At 41.6% G+C, this 20,112-nt stretch overlaps 1 protein-coding gene across 1 annotated transcript in view; it reads left to right on the forward strand.

Moving 5' to 3' along the window:
* The window catches only part of ntrk2a (neurotrophic tyrosine kinase, receptor, type 2a), a 240,298-nt gene that overhangs the window by 67,562 nt on the left and 152,624 nt on the right, over positions 1 to 20,112 (forward strand). Inside the window, exon 11 of the mRNA XM_078567962.1 lies at positions 5,458 to 5,557. Within this exon, the coding sequence (XP_078424088.1) occupies positions 5,458 to 5,557 (100 nt within the window). The remainder of the gene's footprint in view (positions 1 to 5,457; positions 5,558 to 20,112) is intronic.

The following is a 20,112-nucleotide window of genomic DNA, read 5'->3' on the forward strand; positions in this document are numbered from 1 at the left end:
CCGTAAATAGTGATGTTGAGGAATAAACATTGACCAGGACATTGGGAAGAATTCCCCTATTTTTCATCAAAATAGAACCATGGGATCTTTTACACCCTTGGGGGAGGGGAGATGGGGGTCTCATTTTATTGTCTCATCCAAAAGACATCACCCCTAAAAGTGCAGCACTCACTTAGTAGTGCATTGAATTGTCAGCCTATATTATGTGCTCAACTCTCTGGAGTGGGACCACAACCTTCTGACTCAGAGGGGAGGGTGCTACCACTCAGCCAAGACTAAGTGGTTGCCACTTGCTGTTTTATAGAATAATAATTGCAATCAAATTAGATGCTGCGATGGAGGGAGACTTTTAATGAAGAATGAGTTAGATGGCCTCACTCATCTCCATTTACCTTTCTCACCACCGTGATACCAAAGAAATCCAAAAATAGAATGACAAGGTATGCATGCGCCATAGTCATTCACCATTGGTGAGGTTGCAGCATCACTGTCACGCCCTGACCACTAACCCTGAAACTGTCATGCAGCAGATCAATTAACTGCAGGATTCAAAGCATATTCATTGACTTTTAAAAACAATTTGATGTCAAAGAGAGTTCCCAACTTTAGCATGTCCATTAATCTAAAATTAAAAATGCAAATAATATTCAATTTCAATTTCCTCAGTGCCTGGAGGATATCTTGTTAATATTCCCAATGGATGCATTCTGTCCATGCATATGTAATTGCAATGGTTTTATTGAATAGCTTTACCTCTTTGCAACTTCATGACACTAATCAACTACATCATGTTAATTCTCAAGGCACAGTTGCAAATAGCCCAACATGGAACTTGACCTTTTTTTGAGTGAAAGGGAACAAAGAGAAATTAAGTATTTTGGATTGCATTGTGAAACTGTACACAGCAGTAGTATATTTAAAATGTATTTTTGAAAAATTAGTAAGTCACTTTATTTTCCCTTTGCAACATCAATATAAGAAGTGCATTGGTACTTATACCCAGCACTCTAATGGAAAGCTTAGAGATCATGCTGAGATTCCCAGCTGAGCAGCTCCTGATACTGGCCATGCTATCAGTTGGAGCTATCAAGTGGAGATGCTTCTCCACTGAAAGGAAGGGGGATTTGACCAGCTAATCATGCTTTTCCAATCTTGTGCAATCACTGAGCAGCCAGATACAGAGCAGCACTGGCAGAACAGGTCAGCTGCCAATTGATACTCAAGGGTGTAGAACTGGTAAAAAAGATAGAAAAGTGCAAAGGAATAAGGAAACATATCTTAGATGGCTTCAGCAACTTGGCTAACACCTACTGTGATATCAGGAATTAAGTTCATCACCATCCTTGAAAACTGAGTCCTGTTTGCTAGATAACCGCAGTACATTATTGAGGGTCTGCAGCCTGTAATCACCAAGAGCACTTTTGTTCTTTTAATATCACAATATGAAGTAATGATTTGCATCTTTGCTCTGATTTTTTTAATCCATTTGGGCTACAGAGATTTAGGGCATCATGTAGCTGCAGAGCCTTACAATAGCAGAGCTGGAAGAATGTGTGGCCATGATAGGATTTAGGATTAGCGAGGGGTAAACATAGACCAAGATAAACAGTTACTTTATGAAATACAATGGATGAATCATTGAACAATAATCAAGAGTTTCCATGACAATTATTTACGTATCAACAAAATGGTCTTCTTTGAAGTAGATTGATGTAGCTTGGATCATTATGTTGGTGCCCTTATTTATAATATTAAAGATCTGGGGCCTTTATTTTAAACTCGCAGTGAGTTTTGAGTGGATAGATTGTGAGGAGAAATGGAAACTCACCTGTTGCTTCAGAGACCAGGCCCAGGCTTTTTTAACTTCCAGGTTCCTAGTTCTGTAAAATTGGGCAGCCATAAGCTGCCTGCCAGCACTCTGGTAAGTATGGGAAAGATGGTTCTGGGAGGTTCGCACAGGATGTGGGTGGGGGTGCAGGGGCACAATTGTTGTCTGGGACAGGGAAACCTAAACATTTCTTGTAGGACCTGGAGGGGGGCTCTCGCTAACACGGCAAAGGAAAGCACAAAGCTTAATTTTTAGGGTATCTTCGCCTTCCTGTCAAGTCCCAACACCCTTTGGTCTGGCATGAAAGCCAAAGCAGCTTCCCCACGAAAGCCGAAGTTAAAATTGCAGTGGGAATTTGATAACATGCACAAACCCTGATCTCCATATTTATAAGCACTGCACTGGCTTTGGCTGGGTATCTTAACCATCTGTCCAGAAGCCTGCATCAAAATTGCAATTGATATGATCTGGGTGCCTTGATGGGAGGTAAGTCATCTAGGTGATTTTCACCAGGCCTATGGTTAAAATTATCTTCTGGATCTGCAAGTTTGCTGCCGGTGTACAGAAACATCAGGTTCCACTAATCTGATTTTTTAAAAAAAGTATTTGCTATGAAGGACCTGATGGTCAAACATTATGAATTCAGTAACCGAATGGAGTAATAAACCTGAGATAATGACATTACTGCCAACTTACAGCGAACATCTGAGCACTAATCTTCATTAGCCTAGTAAGAGTAGTGACAATGTACTTCATTACATATAAAGTGAGCCAATGCTGCCAGTCATAAAATGTTTATATCCTTGTTACATTAACTTAGTAAATAAAAGTGCAGCTCATTGCATAATGTTGACTTATGTGAATCATTCACATTGCACCATCATTGCATTCTGATTGCTTCGATTCCTCTAGTGATCTCACAGCAGCAGTGTGCATTCAGAAATGTGTAAATAACTGAATGACTGCCCATGTGCAGTGATATTCCATGGAAGTTTTAACAGGCCTTTGGAAGTGTGTTTGGAGGCCTGGGAGTGAACAAAGTGGGCCGGTTTCGGCGACCTCCAGCCATAGTCAGGGTTCAGTTTCATTCAACCAGAGAACCGTCAGTACTGATAAGCTGTGGGTGGCAGCAAATCCATAGGGTCATCCATTCAGCTTGGACCTGCAGCAAGGTATTGAAGAGGGCAGCTGGTCTAGTAGGGCAAAGGAGCATTGGAGGGCATTATTAAAGGTATGAGGATAAGCAACAAGGTAAGGGAGGAACAGTTATGCTCAATCTGCTGCCCATAAGATAACAAGTAAATTACTTTTTATTACTTCCAGAAGTTTTTCCAGTGATTCCTTTAAAGGATGCTGGTTCTGGCTGCTTCCTTTTCTGTGCAGAGGAACATTGTAATATAAGAACATTAGGAACAGGAGTAGGGCATTCAACCTACAAGCCTATTCCAGCATTCAATTAGATCATGGTTGATCTGTATCACAACAATATTTCCCATCTTTGTTCCATTTCCCTTGACACTCTTACTTAACAAAAATATATCCATCTCAGTTCTGAAAGCTCCAATAGTCCCAGCATCTACAACCTTTTGGGGGAGGGTGGAGCAAGCAGATCAAGCACTCAGCAGGTGCAATGCTTAACTGCACCAAAACACATCACAGGGCCATGGTCCACATTGAATAATGAAGCTCCTGGCCATTTCCGGTGGGAGCTCTGGTTGCCTTAATAGAGGTCTGCACAAAAATGACAACAGGCTCACGTGGGTTGAGTCAATAGTGCATTTACTTTTGTTATTTTTTATTTGACTACTGTCCTTTCTCACTGTAAAATGTTTGGTGCAGATATCAAAATCAGGTCCCCTGGAATGTTCTTAGCTTCAGGGGCATCATATTGACTCCAGGTATTAGGTCATATCACTTCAGCGCTGGATCAGCAACTTAGCTGGTCTCAGCAGAGAACAGAGTGGGTTTCAGTAGCTCTGCACTAGTTATGTCTCTTTGGAATTCATTGTATGAGAATTGCATTAACTGCTGTAAACCCACTGAATTAGAATTTTTAAAATGTTCTTTCCAAATCAACGTTTCAGTTGCAATTTGGAGCTAGGCAAAAAGATGTTGATTGTTGGTTTCTAGCCTCGAGACGGTTTCATGAATGAGCTGAGGGTTAATAATACTTCATGAACTCCTGATATAATCAAAATACATTGGTGATAAAGTTCAAGGCAAGCTAAAGATATGTGCACAGTTGGAATTTGATATTAGGACAGTATTTCAGAATCACACTTGCCTACATTGAAGGACATTTGCTGGTCTTGAGGTTGTTTCTCCAATTTAACAAACCTAAGGTTACCAAATCTCACTGTAGGCATTCCTGGAGGTTTAAGCATATGGTCTGATCACATGACATCAGCAAGTGTTATTTGTTATTTTCTGTATTTGTGTATCTTTGCCTTAATAACAGGAGGTCACCTTCCAGCAGGCAAAGAAGGGAAATTGAGGGTAGGGAAAAGGGGAAACTTTTGGAAGGGACTAGGTGGAAATTGTAGGGGTGGGGGAAACCAAAGGTGGGAAGAACTTTTATTCGACTGGTTTTTAGAATTTAAAAGTTTTTTAAGAATCTAGAAAAATAATAATTTTTAAAATATTAAAAACATCATGGCGCCAGTTTTAAAACAGTTAGGTTGGAAGTTAAAATGCCTTTAGTTATTTTCCTGGATTCCACCACCTTCCTGAGAAGATGCAAGGACAGATGCCCATAGCCAGAGGGGTCCTTCTGATTATGTGAATGTTGAGTCCAATGGTGTTCATGAGACCTAGGGCTGAATTTTCCCCTCTTCGGTGGGGGGTTGTGAGGGGGCGAGCGGGAGCAAGCATGAACCCGATCAGCACCCCCGATCAGGTGCACGCCGCCATTTTACATGAGCGCTGAGTGCTCCCTGTGCGGGTGGTGGGGGTTCCCTGAATCGGAGCCTGTGCTCTTTTGCACATACACACAAAAGAGTGCAGAAATCTCTCTGAAGTACCTCTGTGTTAGTTAGTTTAAGTTATAAAAAATTTAATTAAAGAAAACAAAAATTTTAAGGACACGTCCCCTCATGTGAAACTGTCACATGAGCTGGGACACGTCCATTAACATTTTCAAAAATTTATATTTAATTAATAAACCCTTCATGAAACCTCATCCCGCCCGTGGATGAGGACGGTGATGTTGGGACGCCCGCCCGATATCACTGCGCGTCATTTTATGCGTCGGCGAGCGGGCCCCACCCCCGCTCGCTGACCGGAACATTCTTCCCCTGATTACAATTTTAACTCATGCCAACCTAGCACAGAAACTAACTAGTCTCAGAGAAGACCACAAATTGTGTTTTTCTTTCCTCTGTGGGTGGCAGGAGCAAGAGTGTTTATTTGGGGCCCACTGAAGGAAGCCTAGACTTTTCCTGCCCCAGGTGATCTCCGCCTTTCCTGAACACACAATTCCCTAGTGAACAAAGATAACACAAGAAAGCTTCACAATACAATTGGTAGTCTACAGTTACAGTCCCAAGAAAGAATAATTAAGGATGATGTATGTTCAAAATTTAAACAAAAACTGATCTGTGTTTCCTAATGTCAAGATTTTTATATCTCAGGTGTATGTTGTCGTTGGGGTTGCAGCATTGGCATGCACCGGACTGATACTAATGCTAATAATTCTCAAGTTTGGCAAACACTCCAAGTTTGGAATGAAAGGTAAGGAGGACACAATTTTGTTAAATTGGTGTGTTGTAAATAAAACTCTATTCAAGCTGAGTGTAGAAGTAGCAATTCAGCCTGCGATTGATAATCATTGGATTGGGATTTAATAACTTCATTCAGCAGATGGACTATTATCAAACCAATATACCTCTGAACAATATACCACACAAATATTCAAAATAATACCTCACAGGTATTTTGAATTTCATGAAACGTTTTGCCAATTATGTATGAATTTGTCTGTGTTATTTAATTCGAATAGAGTTAATAGAACAATATGTAAAATTCAGATGGAATTTTAGGCAGGTGCCCCTTCCTTTCCCCCCCCTGCTTATTTGTAATTTAAAGGATGGAATGGGTGACTCACAATTGATAAATTACTTCATGAAGATAATAGTCAACAAAACTCAGTTGCTTCTGTTTTGTGACTTTCATCACTTCTTGCTCAAACTGGTAGGTGCAACAAAAATAAATTGTGCCTCTTGGGGAATCATTGTGGCTAGAAAAATATGCTTTACCTCGCTGGCTGGAGGAAGAGCATTCTGTAAGGGAAAAATAAAATTAAATAGAAAGAAGAAAAGTGGAGGGACATTGCAACATTATCCAATGACTGAAAGGCTATCTTAAAGAGTGTGAGGTCCTCACATATCAGAATCAACCTGTTTGCTGTCCATTGCCAGGTAGAATGGTTTATTTTTACTTTGAATGCCCCTGTACTATCCTTGCTAAATTCTATTGGACCCCTGTTCCCCAGTACATCAAATTGGAAGACCTCATTCTGGTTTATAAGTTGTTCCATGGTTAAGCCATAACCAACCTTTTTCCAGTTTTACATCCTAACTTGTGCCCTTAAGCCCTATGAATCTGGCCTCCTAAGCTTCCAACTTCCTTCCCCATCATTTTTGGTTTCATGGTTTTCAGCTGTCTCAGCTTTACACTTTGAAAATTCCTCCCTTAAGCCCTGAATGTAGTGCTTGCCTTTTTATTATGCTGTAAAGGGAACAATACTCTTTGTGAGACATATTCAACCTATAAGGGTCTGTGTCCCACCGGAGATGGGATATTCCTTCTTTGTGAAGAGACAAATCATCAGAGCCTTGTTAGATTTCTGAGCAAGCAAAGACTAGTTCAGCTGATTTTTCCAACTGACCTATCTTTAAGAAATTCATCATTATTGCCTGCATGAAATTGGCATCCTTTCCTATCCTGGGTGCTGTCCTGTAACAAACCAATGTGTATATTGGTTTATGTGTAGAATGGGATCAAATGGAATCCAACATAGAAACATAGGGCAGAATTTTGCCCTTGGTGGGCAGGTGAGCCCCACTGGCTCGGCGGCGGGTGGACAGCCGGCCCCTGCCGCTGAAGCGGGGCCCGCCGCCATTTTGAGTGGGCGGGCCAATTAAGGTCCGCCTAGCAGCCTTCCCAACAGGAAGCGCTATGTGCTTCCTGTGCAGGGGGGGAGGGAATCCCCAGCTGTCTAAGTGCGCTCTTTCGCGCATGCGCGTGGAAGAGCACACTGCTCCCTGAGACTTAAGTGCTGTCTCAAGGAGATCAGTGACAGTCTGAAAAACTTAAAAAATAGAAAAATAAAAATATTATTAACATGTACCCCTCATGTGACAATGTCACTCGAGATGGGACATGTTAATAAAAACGACATAAACTTTATTAAACTTTTAAAAAACGGACATGAAATCTAATCCCGCCAGAGGATGAGGTTTCATGTATTATCAGAAGCCCGCTGGGGCTCCTGGCCTGCCCGCCAGCCTTAAGGTTGGACGGGCAGGTCTTTAACAATCTTAATTAGCCTATCAATGGCCTTAATTGACCATTGACAGCTGATTTCGCTGTCCGCCCGCCTTCCTAAAAATTTAAAGGGACCGGGATGACGTCGGGGGTTCCTCCCAATGTCATCCCATGTCATTTTCCCATCGGCGAACGGGCCCCGACCCCAAATCGCCGACAGGAAAATCCTGGCCATAGAAACTAGGAACAGGAATAGGCCATTTGGCCCTTCGAGCCTGCTCTGCCATTCAATATGATCATGGCTGATCCCCTATCTCAACGCCATATTCCTGCTTTCTCTCCATACCCCTTGATGCCCCTAATATCCAAAAAATTGTCAATTTCTTTCTTGAATATACTCAGTGACCTGGCCTCCGCTGCCTTCTGTGATAGAGAATTCCACAGGTTGACTATTCTCTGAGTGAAGAAATTTTTCCTCATCTCAGCCCTAAATGACCTGCCCCATATCCTGAGACTGTGGCCCCTGGTCCTAGACTCCCCAGCCAGGGGAAACATCCTCCGTGCATCTAATCTGTCTTGCCCTGTTAGAATTTTATACATTCCAATCAGATCCCCACTCATTCTTCTAAACTCTAGTGAATATGGGCCCAGTCAAGCCAACCTCTCCTCATACGATAGTCCTGGTATTCCTGGTATCAGCCTAGTGAACCTTCGCTGCACTCCCTCTATGACAAGTATATCCTTTCCTGGGTAGGGAGACTACTTAGCATTGCATTTCTATGGTAATTTTTAAAATGCACATTTAGGGCCGGATTTTCATGGAGTCAAGCTGATTTCAGAGGTCTTCAAAATTGGTGGACGAGACCCAGATGTGGAAGCCCATTTTGGTAGATACCATTTTTGCTGGCAGGGGTAAGGGATGGGACATCAATCACACAGGCGGTAAAAACGAAATTTTCCTTCCATCATAAGGTCAGAAGTGGGAATCTTCACTGATGATTGTACAATGTTCAGCACTATTCACAACTCCTCAGATACTGAAACAGTCCATGTCCAAATGCGTCAAGACCTGGACAATATCCAGGCTTGAGCTGACAAGTGGCAAGTAACATTCACGCTACACAAGTGTTGGACAATGACCATCTCCAACAGGAAAGAACCTGACCATCACCCCTTGACATTCAATGGCATTACCATCACTGAATTTCCCACTATCAACATCCTGGGGGTTACCGTTGACCAGAAACTGAACTGGGCTAGCCATATAAATACTGTGGCTACAAGAGCAGGTCAGAGGCTTGCCTGGATCATTGCAGCCCCGACAACACTCAAGAAGCTTGACAACATCCAAGACAAAGCAGCAAGCCTGAATGGCACCACAAACGTTCACTCTCTCTACTACCGACGCACAGTGGCAGCAGTGTGTACCATCTACAAGATGCACTGCAGAAACTGACCAAGCCTCCTTAGACAGCACTTTTCAAACCCTTAACCACTACCATCTAGATGGACAAGGGCAGCAGCTAGATGGGATCACCACCACCTGGAAGTTCCCCTCCAAGTCACTCACCATCCTGACTTGGAAATATATCCCCGTTCCTTCACTGTCGCTGGGTCAAAATCCTGGAACTCCCTTCCTAACAGCACTTTGGTTGTACCTACACCACTGTGACTGCAGCGGTTTAAGAAGGCAGCTCACCACCGCCTTCTCAAGGGCAACTTGGGATGGGCAATACATGCTGGCCCAACTAGTGAAGCCTAGATCCCGTAAATGAATTTTTAAAAAAGCAGGGCCTTTTGAAATTAGTGCTGAGTACAAACAGTCCTAATTTTTGCTCTTCCAAGGACCTTAAACTGCAGCGTGGGAGTCAGGAAGTGATGGAATAAACATAAATGCTCCTGAATGGTGGATAAGGTCTGGTTAATTGTCACAGTCTCAAGTTATTTAAATCCACAGCCTCTAAACATGAAAAGAACAGGCTGTAGCTGTTGATTAGAGTAAAAGAAAATCAAAAACCTACTGCTGGAATGCTTTGGTTGACAGACCATCTGGTGTAGCTTACAAAAAATATTGCCATCTTATCCTGCAGTTTCAGCAAGCTTCACTGTTGACATTTCCCAAAGGCTGCCATTACCGCTGAGCCCATTATGAATGCTTGGCTGAGTTTCAGAAGCTCTGAAAATACTTATCTCAGCTGGGGGACTGAGTTCACATTTTGATAGTTTTAAGAGCTTATTAAAGGATTAGCTATCTTTGATGTGGCTACTGAATAGATATTTGTTTTAATAACAGACTAACCACTTATGGGGATTTAAAATCTTTGAAAGAGGTTTATGAATGAGCGTTTTTCTCAGTATTAGTGTGTATCAGTGAGAGCTCTCTTACATTGTTAGAAGTTTAAGATTTTTACATTTTCACATGGCTCCCAAGATCTGCCCATAATGGATACTGGGTGAATGGCTATGGAGGTGGCATGGAAGGTTATGAGGTGGCTATGGAGGCGGCAATGGGGTAAGAAGTGGCATGGGAGCCCAGACATCTATTAGCATAACAGAACACATGTGCCCTAGAGGAAAAATTGTTTGATTGACAGCTCAGGCTCTCTGATTTCAATGTTTGTTGACATAAGTTAAGTAGTTTCATGTGTTTGTGGTTTTGAAACTTCAAAGGGTCTGAGTGATTGACATTTTTCATGGGAGAAAATGATCAGTGGATTACATTTTCAAAGTTTTTTTTTTACACATATTGCTGTACATTGTAGTGTAGTGTTCATTGGTCCCAGAAAGTTTACAGCGGGTCAATGGGCATGGAAGCGCCAGAGCCTGGCATAGGGAGGATGAGGGGCCTGAGGGGTTGGGTGGAAGGACAGAACCTGGCATAAGGGGCATGAGGGGGCTTAGAGGGTGAGTGGAAGGGCAGAGCTTGGCATGGGGGCATGAGTAGACATGGGGGATGGGGCACATGAGATGGCATGGATGGGGCATGGAGAGTGTTTGGAGGGTGAAGGGAGTTTGAGGGGTGAGGTCTGGAGGGCTTTTGTGCTTTTTTTCAATGAGACACCATCACCGAGGGGGACCTTTTAAACAGCCCGCCTTGGCACCTGGCAGCCTCTGTGGCTGCCTCTGCGCTTCTTCCCGGGTCAGCTGACCCGACTCCAGCTTGCACCCACCTCCCAGCAATGAAGATCTCACTTTGGTGGGCATTTTCTCCCAAGGTGGGCAGGCCGAGCTGAGAATTTTCTGAACTCCTCCTACCCGTGTTGAGGATGGAATCCAGGCATTTAAGTAAATTTGTAAAAGGTGATTGAGGGAAGTTGAATGATGATTCTTTTCCATTCAGCTCTCCCTTCTCCCAGCAGGGAAGCATTTGGCCTCCACTAAGTGCCTCCCCTCTACTATTTGGCTGAGATCAAAGCACCACTTTCTGAGAGATTCTAACGGCTGCTTGAAGCACTGTTCACAAAGCTTCTACCAAGGATCTGTTTATTCATATAGTTGATTAGTAACAGTATATATATCATTTAAAAATTATATATTCCGACAGCTTTGCAAATTAAGGAGTGATTATCTGAGACTGACAGCTTTGCCAACACTATTAATTTTATCAATAATTTATTGACTTTGCACCATTCTTTTAATGAACACAATTCACCAGGATGTAAGAGTTAACTTTTCTCTCTCTTCCTTCTATCCTTGTGAACCATTAAAACTATCATGTAAAATCAATAAATTGTGAGTAAAATATAATGTTACTTTTGAGTTAGTGAGAAATAAAATTAGCAATATGGTACCAAGAAATAGATTCATTATAATACAGTTGCCTAATCAAGAGTCCGACAGTGGCGATGTAATGATCTAAGAACCACAAGTTATATACTATAAAAATGAGAAGGCTCCACAGTTTACTTTTGAGTAAGACCTTGAAGCTCCATGAACGGTAAAGACTTCCTCATTTAATTTTCCATCAGTATGTACCCCTTATGTACAAAAGGATCACTTGCATCTTTTAAAAACCATTTGAGAGCAGTTCGTGTAAGATATACTGTAGGTTAGACTATGTTACTACTATAAAAAGTAAGATCTATATACATTAATTTGATCTAGTAGGAGATTGTACAGCTCTGGAAGTCAAGGCTGGCAAGCGCAGACAATCTGTATTTTCTTCAGACCTACCATTGCATTGTCCTTTTTTTCCATTGTCAGACGTCACCAGTGCTAAATATAGGCCTACAAAATGAGATTACTATGGTGCATAGAGCTCTATTTTTAAATGTGTGCTCAGATATAGCAATTGCTTCAGAAGTAAACCACAATTTTATTAGACTGAAGTTTTCTTTTCCATTGTGGCTATGTAACGAAGTCTTTGTGTATTGATTTAAACAGAGTTCCTGATGCATTCACCTTGAATGTACAGTTGAACTCTTAATGATTTGAATAATAAAAGAAACAGAATGCAACTTGATGTGTTAGGGCTGGGTCTAAATAAACAATTCAGCAAATATCTACTTACTCCCCCTTGGAAAACATATAGCCTCAATTCATTGTTATTGGGTGAAAAATGAATAGGCACATTCACTATGACCAGTTATTTATGTTCACTTTTATAAATGTTTCTTATGCTCATTTCAGTCAAGGCTTTCCATTTTGGGAAATGAAGTGCTTTGCATTCCAGGAAAATAATATCAGCATGAAGAACTTGGAGATGAATGGATATGGCACTTAACTGATTTAGCCATTCATTGCCAGACCTGGTTGGACCAGTTAAAACACTATCTGTTCCTGCTATTGTCTGCAAAAATTGGTTATTATTTCAGAGTCAGCCTGGAATGCAACTACCAGCTTATTTTCTCTGCTGCAAATTGTTTTCTTAAACCCTTCTCCCCACCTCTTTTGCCATCACCTCCAGCAACAAGTCGAGAAGCTCATGGACTTATTTGTCACAAAGAGTGACATCATCTGATCAGTTGCCTCTGTAGCTTCCCTCCTTTCCAACAGCCCACTGGGCCAGACTTCCTCTAAGGATATCCCTGGCCCTAGATCTGAACTTGTATCTTTCTCTAGTGTCTCTCCTATCTCCCCTCGTGCCCTCTCAAGTTCATCTTGTCCATAAGACCATCTCCTGCTCCCTCGACCCCATTCTCACTAAACTACTAACCACCCAACTTACTTTCCTGGTAAAAGCAAAATACTGTGGATGTTGGAAATCTGAAACAAAAACAGAAAATGCTGGAAAAACTCAGCAGGTCCAATAGCATCTGTGGAGAGAAAAAAAACAGAGTTAATGTTTCAAGTCCGTATGCAGACGGGATGAGGTTTCACGAAGTGTTTTAAAATTCAATAAATTAATTAAAAAATTCATTGACATGTCCCAGCTCATGTGACACTGTCACATGAGGGACATGTTTTAAAAGTTTTCTTTTTCCTTTATTTAAGTTTTAGAACCTTAAACTGATCTCCCTGAAGCAGCTCTGTGCCTGAGGGAGATTTCTACACTCTTCCGCATGCATGTGTGAAAGAGCGCAGGCCCCGACTCAGCCTACTCCCCCCGCCCACACAGGGCGCGCTCAACACTTCTGGGCGAGCATCACACTGGGCAGGCCTTGATTGGCCCATCCCATAAAATGGTGGCATGGACCCGATTGGGGGCGCCGATGGGGTTTGCGCCCGCTCCTGCCCGCCCCCGCACAACCCCCCCAGATTGGGGTAAAATTCAGCCCATGAGTTCAAATCCCACTATGTCATGTGACAGAATTCAAATTCAGTTATTTAAATAAATCTAGAATGAAAAGCTGGCATCAGTGATGGCGACCATAAAACTATCAGATTGTCATAAAAACCCACCTGGCTCACTAATATCCTTTAGGGAAGGAATTCTGCCATTCTTACCAGTTCTAGCCAATATGTGACTCCAAATCCAAACAATGGAACATAACTCTCCCTGAAATGGCCTAGCAAACCATTCAGTTGTTCTCAAGAAGGTGGCTCACCACCTTCTCAAGGGCAGTTAGGGATGAGCGATAAATGCTGTCCTTCCCAGTGATGGCCACATCCTATGAATGAAAAATAAGTGGCTTGGTATCAAATTTTGTTTGATAAAGCTCCTATGAAGTGTCTTGGGATATTTTACCACATTAAAGACACAATATAAATGCAAGTTGTTTTTTTTCAGTTAAATTCAGTTAAGCAGTAGAGCTTTACATTATTTCCTGTCTCTTCTGGTAAAATAGGCAAAATAGTGAATGTATGCTTACAGCTGGATTACCCTTGATCACTTTCAGTGTAACTATAGCTATGACCGTTCACAATTATATTCCCTATATTGCACAGGGATAATTAAACAAAAAACAATCCTACCTCAATATCTATTCTTATGAACTTCAGACGCCTTATATAATTACTTCTAAATTGTAAAGTACTACTTTAAGGCGTGATTTAATGCTTATCTGGAAGCAGGAGATGTATTGGAGAAAGACGACAGAATTATTTATATAGTAAGAAACTAAATACAAAAAGCTATATTGAGATTGTGTGAAAAGGCACATGTAAATAAAAGAGGTACAAGTGAGGAAGAATGAGCATCAGAGGAAGAAACAAGTAGGAGCACTCTCACTGAAGTGTGCTATTTAGCTCTTATTAGAGGACAAAATCTAGTGAGTGCATAGTAGCTGAATGCACAGTGAAAAAAAGCTGCATGTGCCTTCATTAATGATTCAGTAACAGTGGTTTCAGTTTTCTCTCTGTTAAGAGGAGTGCCAGATAATCGATAAATCAGTTTCAAGGTCAGGAATGTGTTCTCCAATGTCCCTCTGTCCACCTGCATCAAAAAGCAATGCAGCATGTTCAGGCTATGAATTTCTTCATTGATTATAGAATTACCAGCTGGAAGACATCCTACTTAAGAAAATTTTTTGTGTTGTAAATATCTACCAATGTATTCTTTCCTATGAAGTGCCACACAGACATTTATAGTGTGAAATTTATTCCCCATGTTGTTTTATAGGTTTTAATAATAAATTAAAAATGAATATGGGGATGTTGGTTTGCTCCCAATATTTGAGTTTTTGTTGCCTTTGACTTATACAGCAGAGAGTGAAGTAATACTACTGTTGGCATTATTGGGGTTTTCTCTGTTCTTTCATCCAAATATAGTATTCTTTTCATGGCATTTAATAGCCCCAAAGGAGGGAATCTCACCATCAAGCTCCTTTCAAAAGTCAAAGAATAATCAATGTACAATGTATTCTGGAGCTTCATATCTCCCCCACCACCCCCACACCCTGAATTCAATCAATTCCCAGTGGGTACAAGCAAACCTCTTGATGATCTCGCATTATTCTCACTAGATATACAGAAAGAAAGACTTCCTTTTCTATAGCACCTTTCACACCCTCGGGACATCCCTAAACTCTTTACAGCCAATTAAGTACTTATGATTGTAATCACTGTTGTAATATAGGAAACAAGGCAGCCAATTAACACTCACTAAACTCCCACAAACAGCAAGCTGACAGATAATCTTGCTTTTTTTAAAGTGGTGTTGATTGAAATATTAAAATATTCAACAGGACGCTTAGGATAAATCCCCCATTTTTCTTTGAAATAGTTTCATGGAACCTTTTACATCCACCTGAGAAAGCAGATGGGGCCTTGGTTTAAAATCTCATCCGAAAGACTGATGGTACGGTAATCCCTCAGCACTGCCCTAGAGTGTTGCGTAGAGTTTGTACTGAATTTACTGGAGTGGAACTTGAACCCAAAACTTTCTGACTCAGAGATGGGAGTGCAATGGCTAACAAAAAGTCATGTCGGCAATACCAATGTACCAATCCATTCAATAGATTCTTGTCCAAGCACAGTGCAAATTGTATGTTGACAGTCAAATAATGGATAGGTGCCAATTCCTGAAATCTTTAAATGAAAAAAGTCGGTCACAAAGAATTTTTTCACTGTTTTAATCTTGAATTATGGTATCATAAGTGGGAGTATGGGCTGAACAATCTATTGTGGCCAACAATGTGAGAAAGCTGAATTGTCGTCAGTTGAGACGCAATCATTAACGTAAAACTACTTCAGCATGAAGTGGGTATGCTAATTCAACTTGGGAGGTTTCCAACCAAATAATCCCAATAATAAATGCAGCATTCATCATTTCCACAAAAATATTTGAATATAGCAAAACAAGAGGAGAGTACGGTCAATCAAAATTCTTTGCAATGGCTTGCCTCGTATAAGTTAACATTCAAAAGGGAATTTCAAAACTCAGTCCAGGAAACTTGTGCGGAGAGCAGTCAGGCCTCATTTTCATTACACTGACCAACTGCCTGCCTGAAATGGGCACACCCAGGGAGCGACTATAGTTCCTTGTTAGTTGAACATTGGGCAGCCTGGAGGGCACCCACTGGAGCCCAGATGTGGGGAAAGTTTCAGATGGGTATCTTGAGTAGGAAGGGGGAGAACGCCTGCTCCTCCTGACAACACAAAGAAAAGTTTAAAGCTTAACTTATAGCACCTCTTCAGATGAGGTTTCATTGAGTAGGACAGGCACAGAGGATGCTCCACTCAGTGGTTAAAATGCAAAGAGGGTCCTATGTACATCATGCATATTAATTATGACTGGTCATTGAAATGGGCTGTCATCTCTCTGTAGCATCCAAGTGGGCTGCCTGCACATGTGGAGAGAGAAACAGATGCTGCCAGACTTGTTGAGTATTTCCAACATTTTCTGTTTTGATATCGGATTTCCAGCATCCGCAGCGATTTACTTTTGTGTGCACATACTGCTGGCTTCCACCCTAGAAATTCAAATTCCCCCTCTAGTTTGTTTTTATTTCAGGTTTTAAATATGTTCAAGGCCCATTTATTAAACTATTTAAACCTTAACACCAGGTCATGTGTTAACCTGTTTCTGTAATGGCAGTGGACAGTGTTATCTGTGATTGGTCAACACTAGGTGGTGGTTAAATAACCTTACCTCCTCCAGGAAGTGGCAATGATTTTGGATGAATAAGCACCTGGAGGAGGTCAGTGGGAGCCTTGCTGAAGGAAATGCCATCAAAAGGCGCATGAACTAACCCTTGGATTAGCCAACAACCGTGATGCAGCTGCAGTGAATAACAAATCAATTAAAGAACATCCGAGCCCAGCAATAGTCAACAGATGGTGTTCATAACTTTAAATTGTACTTATTTGATAAACCTTTGAATGACTGGTTTTGCTAATCTGTACCTTTGCAAGAGAACAGTAATAAATATTAGCTCAGTGTTAAGAGTATGTGTTTCATCATACTAAGTTCAATTCTGGGTCAGATGTATGGTTTTAATCTGTCAATTTAACTCAGTTAGTAACACTCATGGCCCAGTGTTAGATTTTGAATTTGAGTCTGTACCAAGGTTTGGGTTTATAATCCAGGCTGAGATTATAGCGGAGCAATCAAAATTAAAAGTCACAAAATGCAAATAATAACAATATATGTAATAGTATTATAATATGGGAATAGATGAGATCTGTGCCTGCGCAACAAATAACCATAGTAATGGAGTCAAGCAATCACATTTCCTGTGCTTGATCATGGTAGTAAAGTCCATTTAATCAAAGTGCTTCAAATAGCAGTTTATCCACTAGATGGAGCATTAATTAGGCAGCCGTTTGCACTTTAAAGGATGTTCTTCTGTGTTTAATATTTGTTATATTAAATCTAATACTGAGTGAATTTATGTTACCTGTTTAACTTTTCACTGATGGAAGGACAAGTAGAGGTCCACTGATTATTTTATTTCTTCCATCGTAAGTCACAGAATCACAGAATCACAGTGCAGAAGAGGCCCTTCAGCCCATCGAGTCTGCACCGACACGTGAGAAACACCTGACCTACCTACCTCATCCCATTTACCAGCACTTGGCCCATAGCCTTGAATGTTATGATGTGCCAAGTGCTCATCCAGGTACTTTTTAAAGGATGTGAGGCAACCCGCCTCCACCACCCTCCCAGGCAGTGCATTCCAGACCGTCACCATCCTCTGGGTAAAAAAGATTTTCCTCACATCCCCCCTAAACCGCCTGCCCCTCACCTTGAACTTATGCCCCTTTGTGACTGACCCTTCAACTAAGGGGAACAGCTGCTGCTCCCTATCTACCCTGTCCATGCCCCTCATAATCTTGTACATCTCGATCAGGTCGTCCCTCAGTCTTCTCTGCTCCAATGAAAACAACCCAAGTCTATCCAACCTATCTTCATAACTTAAATGTTTCATCCCAGGCAACATCCTGGTGAATCTCCTCTGCACCCCCTCCAGTGCAATCACATCCTTCCTATAATGTGGCGACCAGAACTGCACACAGTACTCCAGCTGTCACATTAGCCTTTTTTTAATATACTGGTTTTACTGGTTATTGTAAAATACTATATTAGTCACTTTGTCCCTAACAATTTTATCTTTGTGGGACTTCTCCTTTTAAAATAAATACAACTTTAACAATACCACAGAGGCAAGTATTTCCCTCTGGTAGAAAATTTCCTATTTAAAAAATTGATTCCTTTAAGTAAGTCCTTAAATATTTTGTTATGTTAAAAAAGTAGGCCTCAATTTTATGAAAATATGACTGTGCCATTCCATATGCAGAGTAAATGTGTCACTTTTTATTGTGCTTGTTGAAATCAGCAATTTTGATTTGTGATTTTATGAGATTATCCTAATCAAGAGTTGAGAGCATGTGGAAATGGATAAATCTGACCTTTTGAGGAACCCCATCTTGTTCTGGATCATAAAACTACTACAAAAGAAAAATTCATCTGCATAAATAAAAATCTTAGGTGGAACTTATACTCACTCACATCTGGCAGAAACAGTGCAGGTAGGGGTTTAAGATGGCGGGGTGGGGTTGCACTGCATTTCTGAAGTGTCCCCACCCTCACCACTTTATCTGGCCTGTAATCAGAAATAGGGATGATACAATAGGTCTTCTCAGCCCTACATTCATCCATCCCCCTCGCAAATATGGACTTTCCCCAATGTCCCCCAATGCCTTATTTATCTTGCTGTTTCTGTACATTGCAGGTGGTGGCCTGACATGGTCCTCCCCATCCCTACCAACTCTCATCTCTCATCAATAAGTGCCAATTAATGGCCACTTAAGTGCCTTATCTTGACATCGCTGATAGTTTACCTGCGGCAGGGGGAAGGCCCATGTCACGTGGGTAGCCTGGCAGCTTTTACTGGGTGAGCTGGTGTTGGGCAAGCAGGGGGAGACTCCTTTGGGGTCCCCTGTGCCCATCAGAGACAACCCCCCATCCACAAGGTCATATCCCCCTTTAACTCTCCTCCCTGACTTCTCAAACCTGGCCCACACACTGTCATATCCCTCGCTGGGGTATGTCAGCCAGGCCCGGTCAAAACTCCGGACTTACCTGAAGTCTGGCCTCTATAACCTCCTCTTTTTCTGTGACTGCCTGTGGTCCCAGCAGTGACCATTGCTTGAACCTGGCATTGCTGGGCCTACAGATCTGCCAGCCAATTTGATTGGCTGGCAGCTCTCTGAGGCGGTATTTCGTCCCTTGATGGGCCTAGTTAGGTTACTGTGCAAAGCGAAATGTGGCTGAGGGGCCACTCGCTCTTTGGTGGGCAGGGTTCCGATTAACGTTTTAGTCTGGAGTAGAGGGGTGGTGGGGGGAATACAGCACCCTGTAAAATCCAGCCCATTATTTCTCAATGTTTTTCTCTTAAATGAAGAAAGTTTGTCAGAGGGTCAAGGTCAATTATGTAGGGTGCAATCGAGGAGAAACATCAAATCATACCAAGAAGTTGTAGTGAGATGACACTTAACTTAGGTTTCAACTACCTAGAGACAATAGCAGGGAGGAAGGCTGAGTGAGATAGAGAGCTCCATTGTTTGAAGTCTTGCAAAAGAAGAGTAGGAAACTGAACTGAAACTGAGAGGAAAGAAAGCATGTAGGGATGTACATTTGCAATTTACAAGGTACAGGAAAGAAAAAAGACAAAGGAGCAAGAATCATAGTCAATCAGTAATCAATTAAGTACAAGAAGACAAGATTATACTGGAGACAGTGATTCATGATGCAGCCTTAAATTTGAGATTTGTACAATTCAAAGTGTCAGATGTTGTAAATCCAGAGATTTCACAAACAATTATACATAAGAGAAGATTTTGAGAATTCTATGTCACTGACACAAAGCTGCTCCTATCATCTCCAAAAGTCAGGAAGCCCATCAGGAATTGATATTAATGTAGAGGGAAAGCTGTGTGGGAGGGCCGATCTCTATGGTAGGATCCCATTACTGCTGCTGGCATACAAAACTCTAAGCTGGGAGTGCAAATTCCTAAAATGTCTGGAAATTGACATTCCTTGCATTGCAGGGCAGACTTAATCAAAAGCCTCTTCCAGAAAATGACTTGTGCTCTTCATGTTACTGCCTTTGAATGACACTGTCTAAAAAGACATTCAGTTGTTTTGTATGTAAACCTACACAAGTGTCAGCAAAGAGTTTATCTATTGCCGTCACTGAATACTGGATAGCTGGGTATTGCAAATCATGAAGCTGGAATACGGAATTCACTTTGCTGAAGGAGAAGAGATAATTCAGTTAACAATTATTGAGTTTGGGTTCCACCAGGACCACTCAGCTCCTGACCTTATTACAGCTTTTGTTCAAACATGGACAAAACAGCTGAACTCCAGAGTGACTGCCCTTGACATCAAGCCAGCATTTGACCAAGTGTGGCATCAAGGAGCCTTAGCAAAACTGGAGTCAATGGGAATCAGGGGGAAAACTCACCATTGATTG

This window comes from Cetorhinus maximus, chromosome 2, assembly GCF_964194155.1.
Source record: "Cetorhinus maximus chromosome 2, sCetMax3.hap1.1, whole genome shotgun sequence".
Lineage (NCBI taxonomy): Eukaryota > Metazoa > Chordata > Chondrichthyes > Lamniformes > Cetorhinidae > Cetorhinus > Cetorhinus maximus.